General features: G+C 37.6%; 1 protein-coding gene across 1 annotated transcript; it reads left to right on the forward strand.

The window, feature by feature from the left end:
• Window positions 1-2,060: 2,060 nt before the first annotated feature.
• Window positions 2,061-11,389, forward strand: LOC132117964 (exosome component 10-like). Its single transcript, XM_059527368.1, has 25 exons — window positions 2,061-2,263; window positions 2,395-2,531; window positions 3,085-3,208; window positions 3,855-3,959; window positions 4,085-4,238; window positions 5,764-5,872; window positions 5,993-6,068; window positions 6,152-6,262; window positions 6,349-6,492; window positions 7,341-7,531; window positions 7,693-7,849; window positions 8,541-8,689; window positions 8,763-8,813; window positions 9,009-9,120; window positions 9,216-9,263; window positions 9,370-9,445; window positions 9,533-9,645; window positions 9,834-9,923; window positions 10,003-10,071; window positions 10,196-10,289; window positions 10,391-10,464; window positions 10,554-10,785; window positions 10,869-10,930; window positions 11,028-11,095; window positions 11,211-11,389. Exons 1-25 carry the CDS (start codon window positions 2,141-2,143, stop codon window positions 11,239-11,241), a joined length of 2,700 nt encoding a protein of 899 aa, XP_059383351.1. The 5' UTR covers window positions 2,061-2,140; the 3' UTR covers window positions 11,242-11,389.
• The last annotated feature ends 76 nt before the right edge of the window (window positions 11,390-11,465 follow it).

Below are 11,465 nucleotides of genomic sequence, written 5' to 3' on the forward strand. Positions count from 1 at the left end.
AGATGTGTCCTTGCCTTCTCTGAGGTGTAGTTTTGGGTTAGTATCTGTTACAGAAGTAGACAATGGCGACCTCAAGACCATCTCTTCAGGTTGAATAGAAAAACAGGGCCTTTATGTACTGTGTAGATTTCTGAAGTTGGAAAAAAAATAGTCAGGTAATGGCCGAACATTGCTGTCATTTCCTAGTCTTCCACAATAAGTGTGTTACACAGATGGGAAATGTGTAAATCATAAACACTCACACAAACAGCCTCTTGCTCTCATCCAGGGATCTGGATGTCTTCTTATTACAGGAATATTTCTGTGCGTGTCACAGCACTGACCTTAACCTCTATATACAAATCATCATCCAGTAATTCAGTGATAAACCAGTGCTGTGTTTGGAGCTTTAATTTTAGCATTTAGCTCAGACTTACTGATGGACATCCGGTGTGCATGAAGCAAGACCACCAAAACAATAGCATTAATATTATTTTTATTTATTTTTATATTTATGAGTAGTCAGCTGTGGTTCATGGAAGAGGAGACGCACTGTTGATACTGTACATGTCACTACCATTCATATGTATGATTCTTTTGAAAAATTAGGATCTTGTCTATTATAAATGTGTAATACTAAAATATGTTTTTAAAGTAATTTATTCCTTTGTTGGCAAAGCTGAAATTGATCATATGCTGAGGAAACATTAGTTATTATCAATGTTGAAAACAGTTGTGCAGCTTAATATATATTTGTGGAAACTGGCATTTCTTCAGGATTTAGAAGAGAATTTATTTGAAATTACAAACTTTTGTAACATTATAAAATGACGTTTGATCAATTTCATTGGTTGGAAAGAGAGCTAGTCTCAAATGTTTAGTCTCTGCATATTTTGCAGGTAGAAAAGACCAGATTTTAACATAAAAAACACATTTCACCTGTGAAAGTGCATCTCATTTTCCTGTAGGGTACACTGTGAAAAATACATTTTCAAAATTGTAAATAAAAGATCATTAGCGTATACGTTTCACATTAAGACTTTCTATTTCAACATTTCACACTGCATTCAATGTTACTTGCCGTTTCTTTGTAAATATTTGTGAAAATTAATAGCGGTTTTTGATGTCAACTCTTTATTTCTTTCTTTGCTTGAGTGAAAGTTGTAGAAACCAGTTAATTGTGGGTTTTATAATCATCAGATGACAGTGTTTGAACCAAACAGGTAAACATTTCACAAATTAATATGACTGTTATGTTATGCCTCTTAGAAATCCACATTTGACAATAGCTTTAATGTTTCTCACACAACAGAACGATATTGGCACCAGTGTGACTGTTTTTTATTTGCATAGTGCATAAACATTATATTGACCTTTTATTAAACTTTTGTTATAATTTATAGAGGAAGCTTATATTGCCCAGCCCTATCTATATCTATACATTATAAATATGAAGAACACATGTTAGGCAAAAAACGTTAGCCTAAATGCATTGTAGGTCGCTTTGGATAAAAGCGTCTGCTAAATGCATGAATTAATTGAATTTAATTTATTTAAATATAATGCAGGAATGGGAATGGGTTCCACAAGACAACCTTTCCTGCTCCAAAAGCGAAACAAATGTTTATAGTGTTTTTTTTAGTGCTTGTGAATGTCTAAAGGACATTTCTTCCAGACACACAATACAGTGAGGTGCTCTTACTTCAGGAGAGTTTGGCGTCTCTTTGGTCCTCATCAACACCCCTATGAGACTATTCACAATAACACACTGTAGTGATGTAAATATCAGAGCAGTGTGTGCAGATGACTGGAGGACATTACAACCAGCACACAGCTCATGTAGCTGAGTTATGATTAACTTACCATTTTCACTCGATGCTAAGATTAATTATGCACAATTATCTCTTTATTTCATTAATATCTGAATCAGTATAGGTCGGTTTTTCGTGTTAACATTTGCCTCCATGTCTGAATAGACCCCTTTGCAGGTACTTTTCAACAAAATGATGCCATTATTATGTCCACGAGTCGGAGTTGCTCTGTGGGCTTCTCACACATCTGTCCTCCAGGTGGCGGTATTGTCTGACGTCGACACACGTGCTGACACAGAAGAAGAGCTATTCTCGCGAGGCTGCCATCTTCGCGATTTAATGTTTCCAATATGGCTGCCTCTTCGAGTAGTGCTGCTACTGTTAAACAGAGTGATCTTTCTTCACCAGCTGAAGAAACAGAGGAGGAATCGGAGTTTTGTCCGGGTTTTAAGGATGTCGATGCATTTGTCAAGGTCGGTGGATCGTTTGAATGTGTGAATGTGGTCGTCAGCGCTGTAATTAACTGTAACACGTAGCGACCATGTGTGCACGCGCAGTAACGCTCGAGATGTTAAAGTGCTGTTCGCTGGTGTGTGTTTGACAGCACGGTCTGGGAGCGGTGGTCTCTGCCACGAAAGCGTCTGCAGCTCTTCCAGCAGCCGGGGATGAGTTTGATCTGTACCGCAGCTTCCCTTCCTTCCAGCAGTTCTGCGCCTCACAGGGAGACCAGCTCTTACACTGGTGAAACACACTTACTACAGCACTGCTGCGACACACACACACACCTATCTATCTATCTTCTAATCCAACACATTGTGTTTATTAGATTTTCTTTACTTGGTCCTAAAAAGGTTTTAAATAATTAAATATACATTACTAAAACAGAAACCCCTGTTAGTTAAGCAGTCCTAACCTGAATGTTCTTCTAGTAGTCAAACATAAAACATGCCTGATGCACGCTAGCTCACAATAGCCCAGAATAATTCATAATATAAGATAATTCTACAATTTATATTAATGAAAAGATGCTTATCTGGGATATACGAATCTATTCAGTCTATAAGAACGCAATATACTTATTCCAGTTATATCATACTGGATAAACTTTCTATCAGATCTGTTTTTTCTTTTATAGGACTATTAACAGAAATAAAAGTTCTGCGAGAGAAACATAACTTCTGTTTGTCCTCCCAGACATTGCATGTATGAAACATGAATAAATGCTTTATTATGTTTATTCTAGTATTAGTGTTCATTAACTGGAGGCTTCTCTCTGTGTGTGTTTCTCTGACAGTATGAGTCAGATCATGCAGCATCATGGCTGTCGGTCTCACATGAGAGACAGGAACAGACTGACTGGGCTGGAGGACAGGTTTGACCTGGTGGTGGACTCAAACGATGCCATCCTTGAGAAAGTGGTACGAGGCTTGCACTGGGACAGTTTCATGCTTCAGGGGCCGGTTGCTTAAAAGATTTAGACTAGTCTTTAAAGTTAGCCATCTAATGTTGTTCTTTATGATTCAAGGTCAAAATTTGGTTACATAAAAATGTAGCTGAATCCAAAATCTAAGATCGATTACCCCTCGTTTAACTGCTAGTTGGTCAAACTGGTTCTTCAGACACTGTCTTAACTATAGAGGCTAAGTTTATGCAGATCTTGTCTGTATATGTCTGTACATCATGCCCATCCACACCAAGAGTGAGAACGGTGGCTATCAAAGTTTTAATAATCGTTCTAGTTCTATGAGGACAGTGAAGTCCACACCACAGTTGATGAGTGGTTAACACATTCACAGCCAATCACAATCCTCCTGGCTTTAAAAAAAAGTTTGAGCATTTAAAGCAGCAAGGCAATATAACAGCAGAGTGTGCTATTAATATAGAGGATGCATATTCTGTATAGTTCTCATTCTTGGTGTGGGCAACCATTTGAAGTAATTTTGTTGTGTCTGTAGGAATTGCAAAAGATGAAAAGGTCTCAATTCTTTTATTCTCACGCTGCAAGTCTCTCTTCTGTCCTGTCACGTGTGTAAACCTGCTAAATGCCATGTAATGTGTGTTCAGGGCATCCTCCTGGACGAGGCGTCTGGTGTGAGCCGCACACAGCAGCCGGTGATGCCTGCAGGATATCAGCCGCCAAAGATCGTGGTGTCCAGCTGGAACCGCAGGGTTCGTCTCTCAGCTCATCCTTGTTGGAGGGAGATTAGTTTAACTTGATCACATGTCTTGATAAAGTCTGGCTGGTCATAGAGGAGCCCGTCCCGGCATGATGGCAGCTTGTCTTCTCCTTGCAGGGAGGAGAGCGCAGGGATGAGACCTTTCACCTTCTACATGCTAAAAACATTCAGCGGCCACAGCTCAAGTTCAAGGAGAAAGTGGATAACAGCAACACTCCGTTTGTCTCCAAAATTTTCATCAAACCCAATGCAGTTAAGCCTTTGCCAACATGTGAGTGTGTTGAGAAACCCTCAGTGATAACATCGCTTTATTTAGATTTTCACAGCCTTTGTAATTAGTGCTGTCAAACGATTAATCACATCCAAACTAAAAGTTTTTGTTTACTTAATACATGTGTGTATATTTATGAATATGTAAATACAAACACATGCATGTATATATTTAAGAAAAATGTTGTTTGAAATATATTTATATATAATATAAAATATAAGAATGAATATATAAATGTATAAACATGTAAAACGTGTGTTTATACATAATAAATATAAACCGTACACACACATTATGTAAACAAAAACTTTTATTTTGGATGTGATTTATCGTGATTAATCATTTGACAGCACTATTGCTAATATTCATATTTCTAACATTTAGTATAAGTACAGTGTCTGGAGGTCCAGGGAATAATATATATATATATATATATATATATATATATATATATATATATATATATATATATTAGGGATATACCGGTAAAAAAAAAAAATACATACAAAAATAACTGAACATTTAAATACAATAAAGCAATACAGAAAAATATACAAAAGTGCAAAAGAACTATAAAGACCAATCGGTATCACTTTACAATAAGATCTCATTAGTTAACTATTAACATTCACAATTAGCAATAGTTACATTTGCTACGGAAGTTATCTTAAAAAAAAATACAATACAATTCTTAGTTCATGTTAGCTCATTAAATAACAGCTGCAACTTTAACAACGTGTTCTTAAATATCGGAAAACCTAAGATTAATGAATATTCAGAAGAATTTTCCATTGGCAGTTTGTTAACTAATGAATTAACTAATCTTAACTAATGAAGCCTTAATGTAAAGTGATTCTTTAACAAAGAATCAAAACTCTAGGGCATGCTGTACTCCGGATTAAAATAAAAAAAAAAAAGTTTGAAAATAAATAGCCTATTAAGTCTAAATATTTAATTATTTGGCACTGTGATGAACACAATTGCAAATCCACAAATCTGAATGGATATTTAAAATTATTTAAATATGCTTCAGAAAGTAGCAGCTGCTTTATTTATGGGGTTTCGAGTGTAAGGACTGCATTTTCTGCAGTTTAGCGCCATCTGCTGACAGAGAGTGAATGTGCTTTCATTCAGTGCATCTCACATGTTCCCCATGTGCTTCTCAATCGTGCTTGTTTACATCAGAGCGTTACATTTTGTATATGTGTCCTGTGTATATTAATGCACACACATGCATGCATGTATATATCTTAGAAAAAAATTGTTTACATATTTACATACAACTTATTTTGGATGCAATTAACATAAATTGTTGACCAGTGCTAATAAAAAATGTACAGTACAAAAAATAATACACAAAAGTTTTGATGTTATTCAAATAATTTGTATGTTAAATACTGATATCATTTTAAAAAGATAAATAACATGCATTAAAATTCTTAATGGAATTTCAAAGATTTTTAATATTACATAAGAATTCCATTAATGTGTTCAAATTCTAAAATGTGATCAAATGTATGCCTAGATTTTGCCAACAAACACATCCGTAAGGAGCGACCGGAGGATCTGGACGTTCCTGCTGCGCTGGCTGATTTCATCCATCAGCAGAGAACTCAGGAGCATGTGGACGACATGTAAGACCAGACTTATGTGATTCATCCCGTTTAAAGAGCTCCATTGTGTGTTTGCTAGTTATTTGACATCAGTGTTTAATATTAGTCTTGTTTTAAATGGACTGTAATGCTGTTTTCCAGGTTTTCCCACCCTTATCAATATGAATTGGATCATCTGGTCATGCCGGAGAGTCTGAAGTGTAAACCTGATGTTCAGGTGAATGTCTTGATCATCCTGTTTTATTTTCAGGAACTGTGATGAGTGTTTTCAATCATTGAGGCATTTTCTTTGTGTCTTAGATGTATAAACCTCTTGCCGAGTCCACTTGTCAGTTCATCAACACTTTAGATGAGCTCGTCGCTCTGAACGAGAAGTTAGCCAAGGTGTCTGAGTTCGCTGTGGACCTGGAGGTATGACGGATTCAGCTTTTCATGATGCTGTTTAGTCGTTGTGTATCACTTTAGGTGTTCAATCCGCACCGATTCTCTGTCTACAGCATCACTCCTACAGAAGCTTTCTGGGAATCACGTGTCTGATGCAGATATCCACACGAGAGGAGGATTTCATCTTAGACACGCTGGAGCTGCGCAGTCAAATGTACATCTTAAACGAGACTTTCACCGACCCTGCCATCGTGAAGGTGACGGACTTTAATACTATGCTCCTCTAATAGATCTACCCACTTGGATTTGTGTGTGTGTGCGTGTGTGTATGAAACTAAATTAAACCATAAAAATATATATTTTTAATTTTACATTATACAGTTTTTGATGCTTAAAGTGAAATAAACATTAACTGCACTAAAATAAAAAAATGTGTGTATGTGTAAATATTTAGTTTCATCTGTGTAGATGTCATTTAAACAGGTTGTAAACAAAATGTTTATACAAAAATATTAGACTATACTCATAATGTTACACTTTACCTGTTAGTGATGTCTTAATTATTTAATGGTTGTTTAAATAAATCTTTTCTGATTTATTTGTTATGACAGCCACTCTGTAAATTATTATATTTCAACAACAAATAGGAGCTGTATAATTTAGAAGTTAATTTAAAAACAATGTACATGTTTGCATACAATTTGAGTTCATTTTCATAGTTAAAAAGAAAAAGTAATTGAATTTAGGTTTGGGCTCGGTTGTTAATTGTAGTTTACAACAGAAGCTGAGGTAGATTTTTGTCCCTAAGAAAATGTTAATTATTTAATTTGTTAAAAAAGAGACATTTGTTCAGTAAACCATTTGTTTAATTAAAAGAAGTAAAAACAAAACATAATTACTAAAACTTTGTTTTAAATCATAGCCCAACAAGTTTCATCCATCAAACAAATGAATGTCCCATCTTACACTTTCAAATCCAGCTGAAGGTCGATTTTCATTCGTTCATAAAATGTCACATTATGGATATTAAATGTGCTGTGAATGCCGTGTGATGATTGCTGTGGTTCATGTTGTTTGTTGCATGCCTCACGTGTTGCTCCTGCAGGTGTTTCACGGGGCCGACTCTGACATCGAGTGGCTGCAGAAGGACTTTGGTCTTTATGTGGTCAACATGTTCGACACCCATCATGCTGCACGCTGCCTAAACCTCGGCCGAAACTCCCTTGACCATCTCCTGAAAGTCTACTGCAGTGTGAACTCTGATAAACGTTACCAGCTGGCAGACTGGAGGATACGGTAATCCCAACGCTCAATACATTTAGCACAGATTGATCCGTACAATATCATTCCTCCTTGATCTAATCTCATTATGTAAGACAAAAAACCTCATTTTCTGTTTGTCTGATAGCTGTAACAGTCATTGTGGTAATACTAGTGTGTGTGTTGTGTGTCTGTAGACCGTTGCCGAATGAGATGTTGAAGTACGCTCAGGCAGACACTCACTATCTGCTGTACGTGTACGATCGAGTCCGAGCTGACCTGTATGATACAGGCAACGGCAAACCCACCCTCATTCAGCAAGTCTGGGATAAAAGCAGAGACCTGTCGCTCAAGGTATGGACTGCTTTCTTCATACCAACTAATTACAATTACAATTAGTCATTTAGCAGACGCTTTTATCCAACGCGACTTACAAATGAAGAATCAACAAAAGAGCAATGATACACAAGGTATATAATAAGTCTGTTAGTCTGATACAGAGTTAGAGGGTCAAATAAAGATGGAAGAGATGGGTTTTTAGCCGATTCTTGAAGATGGCTAAAGACTGAGCTGCTTCGATTGAGTTGGGCAGGTCATTCCACCAGGAGGGAACATTTAATTTATCTGTCTGTGGAAGTGATTTTGTGCTTCTTTGGGATGGTGCAATAAAGCTTCTAGAGGCACATATCTCTGAAGTAATGCATTTAGTGGTTTTGTAGGCAAACATTAATGCTTTGAATTGTATGCGAAGTGCTATTGGTAGCCAGTGCAAATTGATAAACAGTCAACATGAAGGAGGGGGTGTAGGAGGACAAGGGAGGGAGGGAAGTGTTTTAAAGAGCATACGAGAATTAGAGGAATTGTTATTAATTAATTAAATTAACACCCCAAATGCACAGAAAATATAAAACAATGTTTATTTTGTTGTGGTAATGACTTTGAATCAGTTCAACTGAATCAATTAAAGGAACCAGCTCAATATAGTGATTCAGTGTTTCAAATGAAGTTCTGAATATTTCCACGCCCATCTCGTCTTTCTCTTTAGAAATATGTGAAGCCTATTTTTACGGAGGACTCGTACATGGAGCTGTACCGCAAGCAGAAGAAGAGCTTCAACACACAGCAGCTGGCGGCCTTCAGACTGCTGTACGCCTGGAGAGATAAACTGGGACGGGAGGAAGATGAGAGCACTGGGTAATGTCCGCTCACAGATTACTAGTTACTGTGTGTGTAGCTGCTGGGATTCATGAGTGTTGTTCCTCCACAGATATATCTTACCCAACCACATGATGATGAAGATCGCCGAGGAGCTTCCAAAGTAAGATCAATTACATTTTCATCTAAAGATGCGCACGTGTGAGGCCTTTTGCTTTCTTGAAACTAAAATAATTGAATGTAATTTAGGTTTTTGTGAGCATTAACTCTCAGAATGAAGGTGGGCTTAAGTTTGGTCAGCTTAGTTTTTAGTGGACTAGTGCATTTCTATTATTATTATCTATTATCCCCTCTCTAGGGAACCTCAGGGCATCATCGCCTGCTGTAACCCCACTCCACCTCTAGTGCGCCAGCAGATCAATGAGCTTCATCAGCTGCTCAAACAGGCTCGAGAGACCCCTTTACTCAAGGTGTGCGCTCTATTTAACTCATAGACTCAGCTTGTTTCACTTCAGTTTGTGATATGAAATACTAGAACATGAATTTGAACGCTCTCTCTTTTTAGGCAGAGGTACTCGCTGAAAAGAGGAAATCGATGACCCCTAAAAGAAAGGTGTGTTGACTGATCTTCAGCTTTGTTTTCTGAGGATCCAAACTGGTAGAAGAAGAAGCTATGTTAGTGTTTATTTCTAAGTGCCCCTCTTGCTGTTGTATTCTAGCCGCAGACGATTTTATTCGGACCGCATGACACCTCCCGCTCGTCTGAAAGTGATTTCCTGGACCTCTCCTCTTTTGGTAGGTCTAGATATTATGAAGACCTCGTGATTTGAGTGATCCGTGTTATTTTAAAACCACCAATTGACATTTTCTCCACAAATCTAGAAACTCCAACCAAAGCGGGAGTTTTGTTTTCAGAGGAGGAGGATGAAAGCATGAACCAAGAGGAAAAAGCCTTGCAAGGCCTGATAGCTTCAGCAAAAATCAGCCTCTTCGCGGTAGGAAGGACATTTGAAAAGAAATTCAGAGAAACTTGTCTAAGTGTCTCTTGTTCGGCATGTGTGTCTGCATGCATTGTAAAGTCTAGCAGAAGTTTGATCTGTAAACGTTTGTAATGTCTCACTCGTCAGTTTGTTTTGGGAGCGCTTCTGTGAGTTGAGGATGTTTTTTGTCACTTGTATTTGAGGAGGAGGAGGAGGCGGCTCCTGCTCATCTGACTGTGGCACAACAAAAAGCTCACAGCATCATGGGGTCCTTTGAGAACCCCTTCAGAATGGTACAGTACTTCAGTTTAGTTCATGCCTTTTGCCAAAGCTGTACTGCATACATACTTATTCACGAACACTCGTTTTCAGTATTTACCATCAAAGGACATTCACATTTCCAAGAATGCCAAGTATGACCCCTCTTCAAAGATTTATGAGGTATACTTTCTTTTTTACGTACCTTTATGAATAATAATAATTATATATATTAATGTTCCATTATGTAGAGAGAAAAGTAATAGATCCATAATTATATTGACTAATTTAGTTCTGTTTAAAACAGATTCATAACCGGTGGAAGTTACAGAGTATTGAGCAGCAGCAGAAGGAGGCACAGGAGAAACAGCAGGCGAAAGAACAGGCCAAGAAAGCTCAAGGTACAAACACCGTTCTGTAGAAACTCTGTGTAGTCTGCTGTTTTACTACACTAACTTTGAGGTGATTTATTTGTGCATGAATGTCTGTGTTGGTCTTTCAGAGGAACGGAAGAAAGCCAAACTGAGTTACCAGGAGTCGCTGCAAAACGTTCACACTGTCCGGGAGCAAGTAGCGGTGAGGAAGCTCCAGCTCACACACTTTACAAGCTGTATGTGCTTCTCTTCCTTTTACACTAACAGGTTTTGTTGCTCTTGTGTTCTTAGGAAGCAAAGCAGGCTGGGCAGAAAAGAGAGCGAGCTGCCAGTGATGCTGGAGAAGAGAGTCTTAAACCAAAAATGAAAGTCTCAAAGACTGCCAGTGAGACATCTGTGGCCGATCAGTCGACAAAACCTGCTCAGAAAAAAAAGAAACAGAAAAAAGCTCAAGAGCCGGAAGTTCCCGAACAAGACTTTAAACCTTTTGACTACAGCCAGTCAAGTTTTAAAATATTTGATGGTAAGGCTTCTGCCTTTTGTTCTCTCGTGTTTTTCCTGTTGGTTCAGTGCACTGTCTTCATTGCTTGTGTTTTATCCACACAGGCAAATCAAAAGAGAGTTCACAGTTTGATCCAAACAGACAAGCACGTGGACCCAAGCAGAAGGTATTCACCTGTTTTCAATCTACAAGTGTTGACTCTCACACAAATCTCAGATTAAGCTGTGCAGGATCTCTGAGTTTTTGCCAACTTTAATTCTCAGAAAAAAGGACCGAAGAAAAACGCTGTGGGAGGCAGGAGCATGTCTTATGTCCCTGACAAATCTGACAGGTAACACACACACACACACACACACACACACACACACACACACACAGATAGACTCATGAAATGAATCATTGCTGGATAACAACAAAATAAAACTATTTGTTATTTCTGTTTGCAGAGGTTTTCGTCACAACTGGCCCAAGAGATAGAAGTCTTCAACTAATGGCTTTGTTTTCCTTTTAAAAAGCGTTCTTTGTAACACTGATATTTTTTGCAGACTGAATTATTTGTCATGACTGTGCTTGTACACATTAATTTGTGGTATTTGATCCATCATTAAAATGAGATTTTAAAAACGTTTTTCATTAAATTAAGTTTTTATTTGAAGCTTAGATGTTTAGGATATTTTATTTCATTGCAAAATTAAAAGGTA

The sequence above is a fragment of the Carassius carassius genome, chromosome 37, assembly GCF_963082965.1.
Source record: "Carassius carassius chromosome 37, fCarCar2.1, whole genome shotgun sequence".
Classification (NCBI taxonomy): Eukaryota; Metazoa; Chordata; class Actinopteri; order Cypriniformes; family Cyprinidae; genus Carassius; species Carassius carassius.

Bases quoted from the DNA above. Each gene is read 5' to 3' on its own strand.
- LOC132117964 (XM_059527368.1), top strand. From the start codon at position 2,141: ATGGCTGCCTCTTCGAGTAGTGCTGCTACTGTTAAACAGAGTGATCTT. The intron at 3,960-4,084 runs GTTCGTCTCTCA...TTCTCCTTGCAG, and splicing joins TGTCCAGCTGGAACCGCAGG to GGAGGAGAGCGCAGGGATGA. The intron at 9,264-9,369 runs GTGTGTTGACTG...GTTGTATTCTAG, and splicing joins CGATGACCCCTAAAAGAAAG to CCGCAGACGATTTTATTCGG.